Below are 17,544 nucleotides of genomic sequence, written 5' to 3' on the forward strand. Positions count from 1 at the left end.
CCCACACCTCTTATGTCTCCTGCATGGCAGGCGGGTTCTTTACAACTAGTGCCACCTGGGAAGCATATAGTTTTTGTAAAACATCAAAAAGAAACCCAAAAGTCCAGTCTTGAATATAGTGCCAAAATCAATGATATACAAAGGCATAGCAATTAAAATGTATAGAATATTTCCTGTGCAACAGGCATTTTATACACTTAATCCCATTCATGCTCTCTGGGTGCATATGGCATCTCTTGCACACCCTACTAGAGGTTGAGCACAGACCCCCTCAGATTCTGGAGCAAGGCTATGCCATATGCAGGAGGAGCCCATTTGCCATTTGAAATATAGCTCCTAACATGCTGCTGGGTGTTAAGAGATTGAGTCATTGGTTCCCAGAAAGGTTGAGTTCAGGATATAATTGCTAATTAAATGAACAGCTGCCACACCGCAGACCCACCTAGAGGTGACTGAGAGACCAGCAGTGAGTGGGTGTTCTCCCTACGGCCAAGCATGGGCAATGCTCCTGATTGCCCACTTTGCAGAGACAGATGTGGATAGAAGTTAAGACTGATGGGCAGTGATAGATTGCTTGATCAGAGACACAGAAAGAGCATCCTTGGGAAAGTGTAGACAAGCAAATGAGGGAAGAGGCTTATGGAAGGACCAAAGTGGCCAGGTCTTTCCAGTTCAGGTTAATGCCTAGAAGAAAGTACCCACCATGCAGTAGACAATCAGCAACCAGGTCAACTGGTGACCTGCCCAGAGGAGGCCGGCCATGTCCTCTTCAGCCACCCAATGCCTGTGCACTGAACACGTGATGGCAGAGATGACAGCCATGCACAGACCCCACAGATTGGACTTTCTCTCCCTCAGGCAGGTGCATCAAAGTTTTGACAATACTATATATGAAAATGCCAGCAATAAAACAGATCAGTTTGGCAGGTGGGTAGCAGGTTAATGACTCCACCCAGTAAGAGGCAGAAATACATTCCTGCTGGAATTTTTACCTACTCTGGGCATGGGTTTGCCTTTGCTCCTTACCATCAAAATATTTCCTCCAATACCTAGTCTGTCTTTGTGCAGAAGCAACCTGATAGTTCTTCCCCTGGGACCTGGCCTTGTACATCTCCTTTCTTCCCCAGTGCTTTTCTGCCCCTGCGGCATGAGGTGGACACTGGGGTCTGCTTAACATTTATGAATTCATTGTTTACCATTTCCAGGGAATCAAGATTTACAGGGCCACCCCTGAGAAGTGGGAGACAGAATTCAAAGGATAAATATCTTTCATTTTCTTCTGCTGTGAAGACAGCACAGTAAGTCCTCTATGTATGAATGAGCTCCATTCTGAGAGTGGGCTCTGAGAGCCCAATTTTTCGCTAAGTCCAACAAAGTTAGCCTAGGTACCCAACTACCACAATTGGTTATATATCACTGTTTTTATGCTTGCTTCCAGATATCCTGGGCTTGAAATAAAGATAATGCACTACTGTACTCTAGATAGTAAAGTACACAAAACACAACCACTTATACAGGGTGCAAGCACGTGACAATGTGTGTGGCGTGTGAACTAATTTACCTGATTGCACTTTGGAGCACATGTTCCCATCTCCGAAAGTTTGCAACATGAAGGTTTGTATGTAGGGGACATACTGTACTGAGATGTATTTCTCAAAACACCTTGGAAGGACCAGAAAGGAACAGGACAAATTGAAAGAGTTGGAGGAACTTTATGAGTTGGTTACTTTTGACTGCATTGCAGTTTTACAATAAACATATGCGCACAGGCAGAAACTTGCTGGGTTTTAAGCAGAGATCAGAGATTAAAATAAGGACCTTACAACATGAAAGTTAACTGTCTTAGGTCCCAAGGAGGAAGAGATGCGACTGAACAAGATTCTCCAGTCATAAAAGGCCCAGTATTTCTGAGTCAAACAAATTGACTCAGCTATGCAGCAAAAATCAGATTAAGGGGATTACATTTTCACTCAAGTCCATTGTTTAGATTAGCTTAAATCACTGCATTAGAGAGGCATGGAAGTGAGGAAGCAAGGTGATGGACAGACATGGGAACTAATTCAAGAAAACACTTTTCTATTGTGGATACTGGCACATGGAACTGACAGAAAGCAAATAGATTAGAAACCAAATGCATTTTTAAGAGATTATGTTGCCAAGGAAGCCACTAGTGCACTTGCAAAGAATCTGTGGCTGTTAAACGTTAAAACAACTCACAGTCTCTCAAACCTTGTGACCAGAATATGTTCCAGGAGAGCTCCTGTTCCCCAAGGAGGCAATCTTCCCCACAACCTACTTCAGATTTTGCCATGGAGGATGGTGGACAAGGAAGAAGCTTCCAGAGGCAAGATGGGAACCACAATGTGGTCCTTTCGGAGTTTTTATTGAGGTTATGCTGTCTCTGTTTTTATATATACATAGTGTGTGTGTGTGTGTGTGTGTGTGTGTGTGTGCATGTGTGTGTGTGTGATTTGTGTTGGGGGGGATGGTAGTGAGTAACTACTCTTTCTGATTCTCTGATTCCATGCTTCTACAACATCTGGATTGCACATCACCCAAGATCCTGCTCTCTGAGTGACTGGCTGTGGCTGGATGAATGTTTGGGAAACGCTGGGTCATTTCCCTTGGATAAAAGGTAAGTGTGTTCTCTGTGTAGACAGAAGAGTGAAATAGACATTGGGTGAGTTGTTGACAGAGTCTTACTTGTCAATTAATAGGCACAGATGCCTTTTCTTCTAACTCAAAGCTATACCAGGGTTTCCCACCTCTCTCAGAGACAGCCGTGGCCATGTGACTGAAGCGTGGTCAACAGGGTTCAGGTGGAGGCAAGGCGCACAGCTTCCACCAGCAAACCATAAAGTGCCCTCTGTAGCGAGGTGAGCTTCTGCTTTCTGGCTTACCCTGCTTCCAGCTGAGTGGAGAAGGCTTTGGAGTCCATCCTGATACAGAAAAACATGTTCAGAAGAGGCTGGTCCTCTAAAAGTAAGCTACTATACAGACGTTAAAAGAAGAATAAAGCTCAGCTCAGTTCAGTTCAGTTGCTCAATCGTGTCTGACTCTTTGTGACCCCATGAATCGCAGCACGCCAGGCCTCCCTGTCCATCACCAACTCCCGGAGTTCACTCAAACTCATATCCATCAAGTCGGTGATGCCATCCAGCCATCTCATCCTCTGCCGTCCCCTTCTCCTCCTGCTGTATGTGTATACATTTGCAAATGGGTCTATCATATATTTTTAAATTAGAAAGGAAACTGTCGATCAGGATGTAGAGTTTGATTTCATTAAAACAATATATGTATGTATGTCAGGGAGAGGGAGGCATCAATTTAAGCGTCTACAAAAGGTTCAAAGTATGTGTGTATGTACATACATATGATAACATTATAAACAAAAAAAAGCTGGAAAAAATGTACAACAAACTTGCAAACGTTGGATCTCTCTAGAGAATGGGATTTGGGGAAGAATTTAGCTTATCTTTATTTCTATATTCTTCAAATTTTGTTAAGCTTGCCTCTCAATTATGATGCTTTCCATTCCCTACTCAGATATTTGTCAAACAAACATAACAAATGGGAAGCTTTTCCCAACTGTCTTTTCTGGTCTACTCAATTTTTCCCATTTCAGATAAAGAGAATGGAACCAGAGGGGTTTTGGAAATCAGCTATAAAGGAAAGCAACTATTAAATCTATTAATAGGACTCAATAGATATAGGTAGTCTCCTTTATGTATTTGGTTTTTAAAAAATAATCCTTTAAAAGAGGAAGCTGAGCTTTCTGGGATAGAATGGGGCTATTTTCAAATCTCTTCTAGACAGTGGTCTATAGTTGGCATAAGAAACAACTTTGCACCAGGGAATAAGAGAATATTCCTGACAGCATTCAGTATACACACATATGCATGGACTGATGTGTCCACACATGGACATGGCCAGATGGTCAATACCAAAATCAGATAGATTATATTCTTTGCAGCCAAAGATGGAGAAGCTATAAACGGTCATCAAAAACAAGACTGGAAGCTGACTGTGGCTCAGATCATTAACTTCTTATTACCAAGTTCAGATTTAAATTGAATAAAGTAGGGAAAACCACTAGACTATTCAGGTATGACCTAAATCAAATCCCTTATGATTATACAGTGGAGGTGACAAATAGATTCAAGGGATTAGATCTGATAGAGTCCCTGAAGAACTATGGATGGAGATTCATGACATTGTACAGGAGACAGTGATCAAGACCATCCCTAAGAAAAAGAAATGCCAAAAGGCAAAATGCTTGTCTGAGGAGGCCTTACAAATAGCTGAGAAAAGAAGAGAAGCTAAAGGTAAAGGAGAAAAGGAAAGATACAAGCATCTGAATCCAGAGTTCCAAAGAATAGCAAGGAGAGATAAGAAAGCCTCCTTCAGTGATCAATGTAAAGAAATAGAGGAAAACAACAGAATGGGAAAGACTAGAGATCTCTTCAAGGAAATTAGTGATACCAAGGGAACATTTCATGCAAAGATGGGCTCAATAAAGGACAGAAATGGTATGGACCTAACAGAAGCTGAAGATATTAAGAAGAGGTGGCAAGAATACACAGAAGAACTATACAAAAAAGATCTTCATGACCCAGATAACCACGATGGTATGATCGCCTGCCTAGAGCCAGACATCCTGGAATGTGAGGTCAAGTGGGCTTAGGAAGCATCACTATAAACAAAGTTAGTGGAGGTGATGGAATTTCAGTTGAGCTATTTCAAATACTAAAAGATGATGCTGTAAAAGTGCTGCACTCAATATGCCAGCAAATTTGGAAAAAGCAGTGGCCACAGGACTGGAAAAGGTCAGTTTTCATTCCAATCCCAAAGAAAAACAATGCCAAAGAATGTTCAGACTACCATAAAATTGCACTCAACTCACATGCTAGCAAAGTAATGCTCAGAATTCTCAAAGCCAGGCTTCAATAGTACATGAACCATGAATTCCAGATGTCCAAGCTGGATTTAGAAAAGGCAGAGGAAGCAGAGATCAAATTGGCAACATCCGTTGGATCATTGAAAAAGCAAGAGAGTTCCAGAAAAACATCTACTTCTGCTTTATTGACTATACTAAAGCCTTTGTGTGGATCACAACAAACTCTGGAAAATTCTTAAAGAGATGGGAATACCAGACCACCTGACCTGCTTCCTGAGAAATCTGCATGCAGGTCAAGAAGCAATAGTTAGAGCTGGACATGGAACAATGGACTGGCTCCAAATCGGGAAAGGACTACATCAAGGCTGTATATTGTCACCCTGTTTATTTAACTTGTATGCAGAGTATATCATCTGGTGGCTTAGTGGCTTAGACAGTAAAGCATCTGTCTACAATGTGGGAGACCAGGGTTCGATCCCTGGGTGGGGAAGATCTCCTGGAAAAGGAAATGGCCACCCACTCCAGTATTCTTGCCTGGAAAATCCCATGGATGGAGGAGCCTGATAGGTTACAGTCCATGGTGTCACAAAGAGTTGGACACAACTTCCTTATCAAGAAGCAATAGTTAGAACTGGACATGGGACAACGGACTGGTTCCAAATTGGGAAAGGAGTACATCAAGGCTATATATTGTCACCCTGTTTATTTAACTTGTATGCAGAGTACATCATGAAAAACGGGCTAGATGAAGCACAAGCTGGAAGAAAGATTGCTGTGAGAAATATCAATAACCTCAGATATGCAGATGACACCATTCTTATGGCAGAAAGTGAAGAGAAACTAAAGAACCTCTTGATGAAAGTGAAAGAGGTCAATGAAAAAGCTGGCTTAAAACTCAACATTCAAAAAATGAAGATCACGGCATCTGGTCTCATCAGATCAGATCAGATCAGATCAGTCACTCAGTCATGTCTGACTCTTTGCGACTCCATGAATCGCAGCACGCCAGGCCTCCCTGTCCATCACCAACTCCCTGAGTTCACTCAGACTCACATCCATCGAGTCAGTGATGCCATCCAGCCATCTCATCCTCCGCCGTCCCCTTCTCATCCTACCCCCGATCCCTCCCAGCATCAGGGTCTTATCCAATGAGTCAACTCTTCACATGAGGTGGCCAAAGTACTGGAGTTTCAGCTTTAGCATCAGTCCTTCCAAAGAAATCCCAGGGCTGATCTCCTTCAGAATGGACTAGTTGGATCTCCTTGCAGTCCAAGGGACTCTCAAGAGTCTTCTCCAACACCACAGTTCAAAAGCATCAACTCTTCAGCGCTCAGCCTTCTTCACAGTCCAACTCTCACATCCATACATGACCACAGGAAAAACCATAGCCTTGACTAGATGAACCTTTGTTGGCAAAGTAATGTCTCTGCTTTTGAATATGCTATCTAGGTTGGTCATAACTTTCCTTCCAAGGAGTAAGCGTCTTCTAATTCCATGGCTGCAGTCACCATCTGTAGTGATTTTGGAGCCCCCAAAAATAAAGTCTGACACTGTTTCGACTGTTTGCCCATCTATTTCCCATGAAGTGATAGGACCAGATGCCATGATCTTCGTTTTCTGAATGTTGAGCTTTAAGCCAACTTTTTCACTCTCCACTTTCACTTTCATCAAGAGGCTTTTGAGTTCCTCTTCACTTTCTGCTATAAGGGTGGTGTCATCTGCATATCTGAGGTTATTGATATTTCTCCTGGCAATCTTGATTCCAGCTTGTGTTTCTTCCAGTCCAGCATTTCTCATGATGTACTCTGCATGGAAGTTAAATAAACAGGGTGACAATATACAGCCTTGACGAACTCCTTTTCCTATTTGGAACCAGTCTGTTGTTCCATGTCCAGTTCTAACTGTTGCTTCCTGACCTGCATACAAATTTCTCAAGAGGCAGATCATGTGGTCTGGTATTCCCATCTCTTTCAGAATTTTCCACAGTTTATTGCGATCCACACAGTCCCATCACTTCATGGCAAATAGATGGGGAAACAATGGAAACAGTAACAGACTTTCTTTTATTGGGCTTCAAAATCACTGTGGATGGTGATTACAGCCATGAAATTGAAAGATGCTTTCTCCTTGGAAGAAAAGCTATGACCAAATAAGATAGCATATTAAAAAGGGGAGACATTACTTTGCCAAGAAAAGTCTGTCTAGTCAGGCTATGGCTTTTCCATTAGTCATATATGGATGTGACAGTTGGACTATAAAGAAAGCTGAGCACCAAAGAATTGATACTTCTGAGATGTGGTATTGGAGAAGACTCTTGAGAGTCCCTTGGCCTGCAAGGAGAACAAACCAGTCCATCCTAAAGGAAATCAGTCCTGAAAATTCAAAGGAAGGACTGATGGTGAAACTGAAACTCCAATACTTTGGCCACCTGATGTGAAGAACTGACTCACTGGAAAAGACCCTGATGCTGGGAAAGATTGAAGATGGGAGTAGAAGGGGATGACAGAGGGTTTGATGGTTGGGTGGCATCACTGACTCAATGGACATGAGTTTGAGTAAGCTCTGCAAGTTGGTGATGGACAGGGAGACCTGGTTGCTGCAGTCCATGGGGTTGCAAAGAGTTGGACATGAAGGAGCAACTGAACTGAATACACATACAGAAAATTTTACCGATCATAAGCTCTTGTGGTAGGCTGAAGCTATCTTTCACCTATCAGGCTGGTACTACTTAACATTCACTACTTCACATACTTTTGGAACAACAGGGAAGCCTGGCATGCATGGTCCATGGGGTTGCAAATGGTCGGACACAACTGAGTGACTGAACTGACCTGAGCTGTGGACATTATTTTTCCAGTAACAGGAAGAAAACAGTGATCTCTTAACTCTCTTCATTTTTGCGGTCCTCTCTGTTTTTACCAATTTCTCTTTCTTCCATTTCTCTCTTCCCTCTCTCAGCTCTAACTGCCACAGTTTGTTCTGGGTTGCAAGATGCCAGAGGGGAGTGAGTCTATAGATGCAGAAGTTTGCAAATAAGTGCAAGTTGGTGGCAGTTGTAACCAGTGTCAGCAGGAGGCTCATTGCCCAAATGTGGTCCTGCAGGCAGGCACTGAGGCGTGCTCTTTAGCAACTTCTCAAAGCTCAGATTTGAGACCAAAAAGTAGAGGTTCTGCCTCAGAGGGCTACGGAGCAGCCTGAATGGGCTCAAGCTCTAATTGTCCTCATGGTTTTCCCTGCAGGACAGCACTATGGGATGGAGTCAACCAGCCAACATTAGGGTCCCACGTCCACCGCAACCTGTGATGGAAGTCCAGCCCCCATCTTACCCCTCAGTTTCCTTCATCTCCCAAGTGAAACTGCAGAAATAATAGTGTCTAGTTCTTGGAATAATTAAAGTTAGGTGAGAAATGTGACCCCAAACAAGCACTGATTCTAGCAACTGTCTCATTATTTGTAATCATTATAAGGTTCTGACTTGGATACATCGATGTAGGTGACTTCTGCATTAATTAGTTTCAAGCAAATGCTTTTCAAACTTTTGAGAGCAACACATTAGTGAGTCATGAAGTCAATTTAGTAGATAATCAGCATTGAAAAAAAATGGAATAGAATAATAAATTTTGAAAAAACAGAAGACACTGCATATAAATATCTAATGTAAAATGTGTTGCTCACTGTGCTCTGAGGTCAAGTGAATTTGAAACAAGACTTGAAGCAAAACAAATATAACAAATGGAAAATTTTCCCTGACTGTCCTCTCTTCCATTCATTCTGCCCCTTTCAGATAAAGAAAACAGAACCCCAGGGTTTTTGGAAACCAGCTGTAATGAGAGCAATTTTTCTTTTAAAGATTGATACAATGATACAATGTATCAATTGTACAATGATACAATGTCTGTTCCCTGCAGGACATTGATAAATATAATATTTATTTTTTTATTTCTTTAATTTTATAATGGAACATAGTTGATTAACAATGATGTGTTACTCCCAAGTGTATTTTGGTAATGCATGAGCCTGCTGGGCTGATACAGAAACTCAGAGGCAGTGGTTAGAAAGAGTTCATTCAAAAATCTCCATGTGCTACCACTTCCCAGGTATATGGGGCAAAGGATGGAGGCTTGTTAGGACTAACCAGGCCAAGGGTTCCATTTGTGTTTTTGTCTGAAACTTTTTCTATAGTTTAAGTACCCAGAACTATGACAGATGGCCAGAAGGCCTTCATGGTTCCTTTACTTCTATAAACCTGTCACTTAAAATTCTGACTTTAAGTAATGCTTGCGGAGAAAACCTCATCATGTTTAGTCTTCCGAAGTGAGTGAAGAAATGTGAAATCATTTTGAATTCTCATGTTTGTAAAACATTATAGAGTTTGTCAACGTTTATGGATTTCTGTGTCCATTTCCACTGTCTTTTCATGAATATGTTCAATGTATGTATATATAGCTTTGTATTGGTAGCCAAATACAATGAAAGCAAAACATAATACTAATTAAAAACATATGGGGAAACCAGGCTTGGAAGCAGAATTAGGTTGCTTGAACTGGTATTTGAAATTTATGCCCAAGGAACTGGTTTATCACTAACTTGTAGGATATACATTTTTCCCCCCTGGTATCATTTACTATGGAGAAACCACTTATAAATAATCATGATAGTGTAATTGTATATGTTGCTGTTGGTTTAGGTTATTTTATTTGGTATTTCCTTTTGTAATATTAGGAGCCATTCATTATAAATACCTTTAGTTCCAACAGAATTAGCCACCTAATATTAATCAGAGAAAGATTATTTAGAAAATATGACTCAACATAGATCATGGGGTAATTTTCCTCTTTGCATCATGATTTCCATTGAAATATATCTATAGTGCTAATTATAGAAATTGTAGGAATCCCACAGAGAGCTTTATTGGAATCAAAACCATACACTCTGAGTTGTATGTCTATAAGCTAATGCATAGCAGATCACCATTTTGATTATATTGGCTAATGTGTATCTCTGTAGTATCTTTAAAGAAAGATAGAAAAGAATAAAATATCTGTATCTGTTTGTAGTTAGATAAGTACGCTTGCCTGGGAAATCCCATGGACAGAGGAGCCTGGTAGGCTACAGTCCATGGGGTAGCGAAGAGTCGGACACGACTGAGCGACTTCACTTTCACTTTTCACTTTCATGCATTGGAGAAGGAAATGGCAACCCGCTCCAGTGTTCTTGCCTGGAGAATCCCAGGGACAGAGGAGCCTGGTGGGCTGCCATCTATGAGGTCGCACAGAGTCAGACACAACTGATGTGACTTAGCAGCAGCATAGACATATGTATCATAGATACAGCATAGATCTGTATCTATACAAATTTGCATAAATATCATGATAGTTTCATTGTATATGGTCTTTTTTGCAATGGTAAATGTCTATTATTCTCTCCTGAACTTTTGGTACTTGTGGGTTTGGAGGTTACAAATAGTGATCTAGGGGCTGAGAATGTTTTGGGATTCGAATATAGTTGCATGGGTTAAGCCTGAAGGTGGATGATGTAGAGGTCCTGAATTAGCGTGTGATCACATTGTTAGATTTCTTCCTAGGAGACTCATAGCCAAATTCCTTTCAACCACTTGTTCCCTCTGAGACCCTAGACAAATTATCGAAATTCCTAAATCTGAATGGATCAGTCCTGGGATTTCTTTGGAGGGAATGATGCTGAAGCTGAAACTCCAGTACTTTGGCCACCTCATGCGAAGAATTGACTCATTGAAAAAGACTCTGATGCTGGGAGGGAGTGGGGGCAGGAGGAGAAGGGGACGACAGAGGATGAGATGGCTGGATGGCATCACTGACTCGATGGACGTGAGACTGAGTGAACTCCGGGAGTTGGTGATGGACAGGGAGGCCTGGCATGCTGTGAAGCATGGGGTCGCAAAGAGTCGGACACGACTGAGCGACTGAACTGAACTGAACTGAAATCTGAATGGAGTAAATAATAACTTTAGAAAATGTGTTTCCCATCCCCTCATTACAGGTAGATTAGCAGACATATTAAAGACCAAGGGGAGGTAACTAAATCCAAGGATAAATATGTTTCACTTAGATTGGGACAGCCAATACAGTAGATTGCTAACTATCCTTGGTGAATCCAACTTTGAATATAAACATACTCATACACACCCTTCTCACAATAACTGTGAACTCAATCATGTGACTTGCTTTGTCCAGTGGGGCATTAGAAAATATAGCAGAAGCAGACACTTGATAAATTCTTGTTTACTGGGGAATAACTGCTAGGGATGTTGCTATGATCATGAAAGATACAGGGTTTACTGCTGCAGAGGTCACGTGAAGGAGAACTCAGCCAACTGTGCTTGCTAACCACAACCTGAACAGATAAGCATTGGTCTCACCACCAGATGACTGTAACCACCCAAGCAATACCAACAGAAGAATCACCTAAGTGAGTAAAGCCCAATGAGAAGAATTGTGATCAAATTATTATTTCAAGTTTTGGGTTGGTTTGTTATTTGTAATAGATACCTGATATCTTCAGTTATCTGGTAGGATAAATGTTTTAGGCTGTTGTTATTGAAACCAATAAATGATACCTAGGAGTGAACAATCTTACAAATTAAAAACATGCACCACTTGCAGATAAATGAGTTAAAATAGCGTGTGCACATAGCATAATCAGAAAACAGATTTAAAAACTGAATAGCAAACATAGAGTTGTCTTTGTGAACAAATTTTCCATGTTAGATTACTACTTCGTGGTGTATACAGAAAATCAATATATGTTACATTGCCTTCTCCATATGTGACATATATATATAACTTACTGAAACATGATTTTCTGTGGAGCATATGCTGGAAAGTCTTGCACAAGGATTCTTCACTTTGGGTAATGGTCCTACAGGTGCACTGCCCTTGAAGGACGGTCCCAAGGGTACCAATGTAAGCCGCTTTGCAGTCATCACTTCCAGAGCAAGCGAGGTCTTGCTTGCTTAAGGTACCAATGCATGTCTCATCCTCATGGCACTTTCTCATCACATGCTGCCAGCACTTGGCCTGGAATATTCTATAGCGCCTCCTGGAAAGAGTCAGGAAATGGAATGAGTCTCTGCATATCATTAGTTCACACTAACATGTAGTGATATCTCACCTGACAAAGAAAGAAAGAAAGAAAGTGAAGTCACTCAGCCGCGTCCGATTCTGCGACTCCATGGACCATAGCCTACCAGGCTCCTCCATGCATGGGATTTTCCAGGCAAGAGTACTGGAGTGGGGTGCCATCTTCTCCAGGGGATCTTCCCAACCCAAGGATCCTGCATTGCAGGCAGATGCTTTACCCTCTGAGCCACCTGACATAAAACAAAATGCCTTCTGGGTGCTTCTAAACATAGCTGGAAACTAAGTTTGTATATTCAAACATCCTAATAGAGAGTGTGGAAGAAAAATTAGAAAAATCTTGTGAATTATTTTCCTTTCGTGATGAAAGACAGAGGCTAAGTTTAGGATTCCCTGGATGACTCTTCCTTCCTTACTAATTTTATTTCAGTGGGTGATGATTTGCAGTACGAACTACTTGGGAGATTTATTAGCAATAATTTTTGAAGCAGAATGTGGTTTTGAGATATATTTGACCATTACCTCCCACCAAGTGATCTCAGAAAAGACTCCTGACTTTTCATGAGAGTTCTCCCATAGGATGGGAGGTCTGTGCTCTTTCTCAATGTTTCTAAGCAGACTAATTAGAATTAACATTAATGCTCTGGGGTTCTCTGGCAGCATGAGCTAATTTAAAGCAAAACATGAATTTATTTGATGGGCTGAGATAATCTGCTAGAACCACATCCATTCATAACTTTTCTGACTACATATTTCATTCTTGCTGTCTTAATCTTGAATAGAAGTCTGGATAATGTACAATAATTTCATATTTGGAACTTTCACAGTAAGAAGATATCTACTCAGTGGAACCAAAGATATTAATCTTTGTCTTTAATATTTATCACCTATAATTATTTTTCCTTTTCTTGAATAAATCACTATAAAATATGCATGCAAAGCCTCTGAGTATATGTCATTTGTCCTGACTTTACTTGCTTTCATGATGTTCAGTTCAGTTGCTCAGTCGTGTCCGACTCTTTGCGACTCCATGAATCGCAGCATGCCAGGCCTCCCTGTCCATCACCATCTCCCAGAGTTCACTCAAACTCATGTCCATTGAGTCAGTGATGCCATCCAGCCATCTCATCCTCTGTCGTCCCCTTCTCCTCCTGCCCCCAATCCCTCGCAGCATTAGGGTCTTTTCCGAAGAGTCAACTCTTCGCATGAGGTGGCCAAAGTATTGGAGTTTCAGATTTAGCATCAGTCCTTCCAGACTGGTTGGATCTCCTTGCAGTCCAAGGGACTCTCAAGAGTCTTCTCCAACACCACAGTTCAAAAGCATCAATTCTTCCACGCTCAGCATTCTTCACAGTCCAACTCTCACATCCATATATGACCACTGGATGTTACTCTGCTTAAATCCATAAATCGCATCATTTTCAATAATCCTGTATTTTAAGTCATCTTAAAGGAATCAGCTTTTAAATACAATGGTAAAATTAATAATATTTACATTTATATTTAAGAAAATATTGCAAATATTTGAGCATATAATTCTGAATCCAGAAGAACAAGTATGTTCCTTTAATGCAATTAAGAATTGTATATAAAATGCCATCTAAATGTAAGCACTGGAAGTATTGATTGTCATTTATGAGGTTGACAGGTGCCATTTATTCTTTCTTAAATGTATGTTTTATAAAGTTTAAGTTACATTATTTATGTCTTCATAAAAGTTAATTCATTCAAAAATGTTTTGAAAATTTGAAAAACTGACTGAAGGATATTTAATTAAAAATAAAAATATAATAAAAACTTTTTGGTTTACTCATAAATACGACAAATTTTTTATATTATAGGAATTGTGCTTTATGTTTTAAATGCTTTGATGTGTAACTGTTTCTTTACCCTTATTTTCTAGATATTCTTCAGTTTCTTATTCTGGTTTTTTATTTGAAACATTAACTATCTAAGAGAGTAATTTTTAAAATAGCGTTGATCATTTTGTTTTAGTTTTGCTATAAATTTCTCGTTACATCGTAAGCCATAAGAGAATGTGGTCTGTGTGATTTCTGCATATAGAATGTATTACATTTACTTTTATGGCCTAATATATAGTCTAACTTTGTGAATATTCTCTGGCACTTAAACATGTTTATGGTGAAGTTTTGTTTCTAAAAAAGTAGGTAACATTTCTTCTAAGCAAACATTTTTTTCACTACTTTCTGGAGCTTATGCATATGAAAAAACATAATTTCCTATAAATCCCTAAACACTTATAATTGACAAAATATAATCTCACTTTCCAGTGTATATATCTGTATTGAGCAAAATTAATTGAAAAAAATAGTATTTATATCACCTTCTTTGGCCTTTTCAAATAGAGGAGTTTTAAGACCTGTCACAAATTGAGGATTCTTGTACAGGGACATAAGTTGTATTTTAAAACCTAACCGTTCTGCTTTGCCCCAGATATAAGCACTTTTGCAGGAAAGATATATGATAAAGTCTTAACACTCTCACTGAAGAAGTTGTTTTTCATTGGGAGTTTTTTTTTCCATCTGAATTACATTAACGATAATTTAATAAAAATACTGGAAATCTCCCTAAGGCAAAATCTGCTTGAGCAAATGACAGAATTTGTCTTTTCATCTTGACAACTAATATTGTGTAATATTTCCATCTCCTCTATAAAGTATTCATTAAGAGACTATTTGCACACGGTGAAAAGAAATAGAAGATACACAGTCCTTAATCCCTGAATTAATGTATAAAAGATAGAAATTACATAAAAAGAGACATGTATCTGTATATTAAAGCATTATACACATTAATACAAGACACTTTAAAATGGAGGGAAATGAGGTGACATTTTAAAAATTAATTTATTTTAATCGGAAGCTAATTACTTTACAATATTGTAGTGGTTTTTGCCATACATTGACATGAATCAACCAGGGGTGTACATGTGTCCATCATGTTCTAGACCCTGCACTACGCACTTTGGAGAGGTCATGAAATCCAGGATTCCTTGTAGAGGAAAAGTATCAACTCTGTACCAGTTAATCTGAGAAAGTGTTGATGCCAAGGTGAGGTGCATGCAAGAGTGTATGTTTCAGAATCCATCACAGAGCTTCTCAAAGGTGTATAGCAGCAGACTCCATCACTCTCATTAAAATATTTTATTTTATAGGGAAGCTCAGTTAAGTCATGCTTAGAAAATTGAGTACAAATCACTCCAAGGTAATAAGGTAGAATATTCAGTGCCTTGGCACTGGAATCAGGTAAAGCTGGGTACCCACCATGGAGACATCTGGCATTTTTACATGGATTACTTAAAAAAAAAAGTGTTCCCTAGCTGGTTAAAATGTTATTTGGTTTCACTGTTAGTGTAGATATATGTATGATAGATAGTAATATTCTATGAGAATATTAGTGTAAGCAAACATTTTTAACATTTTTCTTGATTGTATGTGATACCATTATTTTATTACACCTAAAATCACTTTTTGGAAATTAAGTTATTGTTTTCATTAAATGCATTTTATTTATTTATTTATTTTTTTGTCATTGAGCTTAAGACTAATTCCAAACACATTAGGGGAATTAAAAGGTGCAAAAAGTCTGCATCTTTGAATCAATGAAATACAATAGTTCACTTAATAAGAATTTTTGAGCTTTAAATTAGTTTGAAAAATGTAAACTGCATTATAAAAATAGTTTTTGCTATTAATTTTAGTATTATCTGAAGAGAAATAATTAGTAAACTTTAACTGATAAACATCTATAGGAAAAGATCCTCAAACAAAACTTTCTTAAGAATTTTGGCATTCTCTATGGTAAGTTGAAGGAAAAAAAAAAAACAAGCATTTTGCTGAGATCTTCACCCTTTATCTTATAGAATGTGCATTATGAGGAAGTAGTTGTCTTTTTTGACAAATATTTGCAAGACCTGGAGTTACTTTGCAAGCTGGAATGACTGACAGTGAAGTTGTGAGGAGAGTTAAAGTTGAAGGAAAGCACTTTACCAAGAACCAGCCCTTTAGGAAATGATGTCATTAAATCTCGTTTTTCACTGGTTCAAGCAGGTGACCAAAGTGACAAATTCCTCCTTGAGCTGTCACACCGAGCCCCTCCTCCACACTAAATGTTTACTTTGATCTTTGAATGAATTCACTATATATGGAGTTTTATTCATTTGAAGACAATTAAACAATACTGTCCCTGATAGGAAGTACTGGGCAAGCCAACGAGTATAAATTATCTTGGGATGATTATCCTGGGAAGCAGAAGATTCATCCCATAATTATACAGCTGAATGATGGTTTTTAAAGGAAGCTCCTTTAACGTGGTAACACCAATGTTACAGATAGTTTTGATTTTATTCTTTCCTCCATCTTCTTACTCATTTCCAAAGAGGTCCGCTTCACTGTGGCTTTCTTACCACACCAAACATCAATTTGCCTTGAATTTTTAAGGAAATGTGTTTATCGAAGACCACAGTGAGGAAAAGAGAAAGTCAGGGTGTCGGATTCAATTTATGATTCCCAGGAGGAGTTACCTGCAAAGGTAAAGTCTAGCTTTCACTAGCAGCCGGAGTGGAAATTTTAATAAGTTGGGCAGATCATTCACACCTCTGCTCAAAATCCCTCAACATCGCTCTGCTTTCTCAGAGTAAATCCTATCTCCTGTTCCTCTCCGCCTTGTACACGCTCTCCTCCTTGCATGAGAGCCTGCCACGTTCATTTTTTCCCCGGCGCTGGCTCATCCTTTTGTCTGGGATCTCTCATTTCTGAAACTCACTGAGAGAAGCTCATTTTCTCGCTTCTTCAGCTCCCGTAAAATGTCTCTCCTGGGGCCATCCCACTGACACTGCAATTCTTTTATTCTTTCTGCCTTTCACACTCCCCTTATTATACATGCATATGTGTGCGCTTGTGAATCTCCAGAGTACTCATCATCATACAATATAAGACTGTTAGTCACTCAGCTGTGTCCAACTCTTTGTGACCCCATTAATTTCCCACCAGGCTCCTCTGTCCATGGAATGCTCCAGGCAAGAAAACTGGAGTGGGTAGCCATTCTCTTCTCCAGAGCAGCTCCCTGACCCAAGGATTGAACTGAGATCTCCTGCGGTGCAGGCACATTCTTTACCATCTTAGGCACCAGGGAAGCCCATTTACAACTGCGTGAAAAATACACACTTTTCCTATTTATTTTCTATCTACACCTACTGAATACATTCCACAGGGCAAGCATTTTGTATCTTGTAACCAGATGCGTAAAATAGTACTAGATGGCTGGTAATTGCTTTTTGAATAAACAAGTAAATGACTAACATTACTGCCCTGAGAATCCAGGGTGAGAGGTTGGGAAGAGGGGAAGGGGTGCATTACTGACCTTATGACACATGTGTGCGAGGGAATCCGAACTTTAGCTCCTCCCTCAACTCCATCCCAAAACACAAAAGATTTATTGTGGAGTTTGAAGAGTCACCTCATCAGAATCCTGAGAGGTTATCAGCCTTATATAATCATACCCCCAAAGCCA

General features: G+C 39.7%; 1 protein-coding gene across 1 annotated transcript in view; it reads right to left on the reverse strand.

Annotated features, from left to right (window-relative positions):
* The window catches only part of GFRAL (GDNF family receptor alpha like), a 67,093-nt gene that overhangs the window by 31,783 nt on the left and 17,766 nt on the right, over positions 1-17,544 (reverse strand). Inside the window, exon 6 of the mRNA XM_061399380.1 lies at positions 11,724-11,974. Within this exon, the coding sequence (XP_061255364.1) occupies positions 11,724-11,974 (251 nt within the window). The remainder of the gene's footprint in view (positions 1-11,723; positions 11,975-17,544) is intronic.

Source organism: Bos javanicus, chromosome 23 (genome assembly GCF_032452875.1).
Source record: "Bos javanicus breed banteng chromosome 23, ARS-OSU_banteng_1.0, whole genome shotgun sequence".
NCBI lineage: Eukaryota > Metazoa > Chordata > Mammalia > Artiodactyla > Bovidae > Bos > Bos javanicus.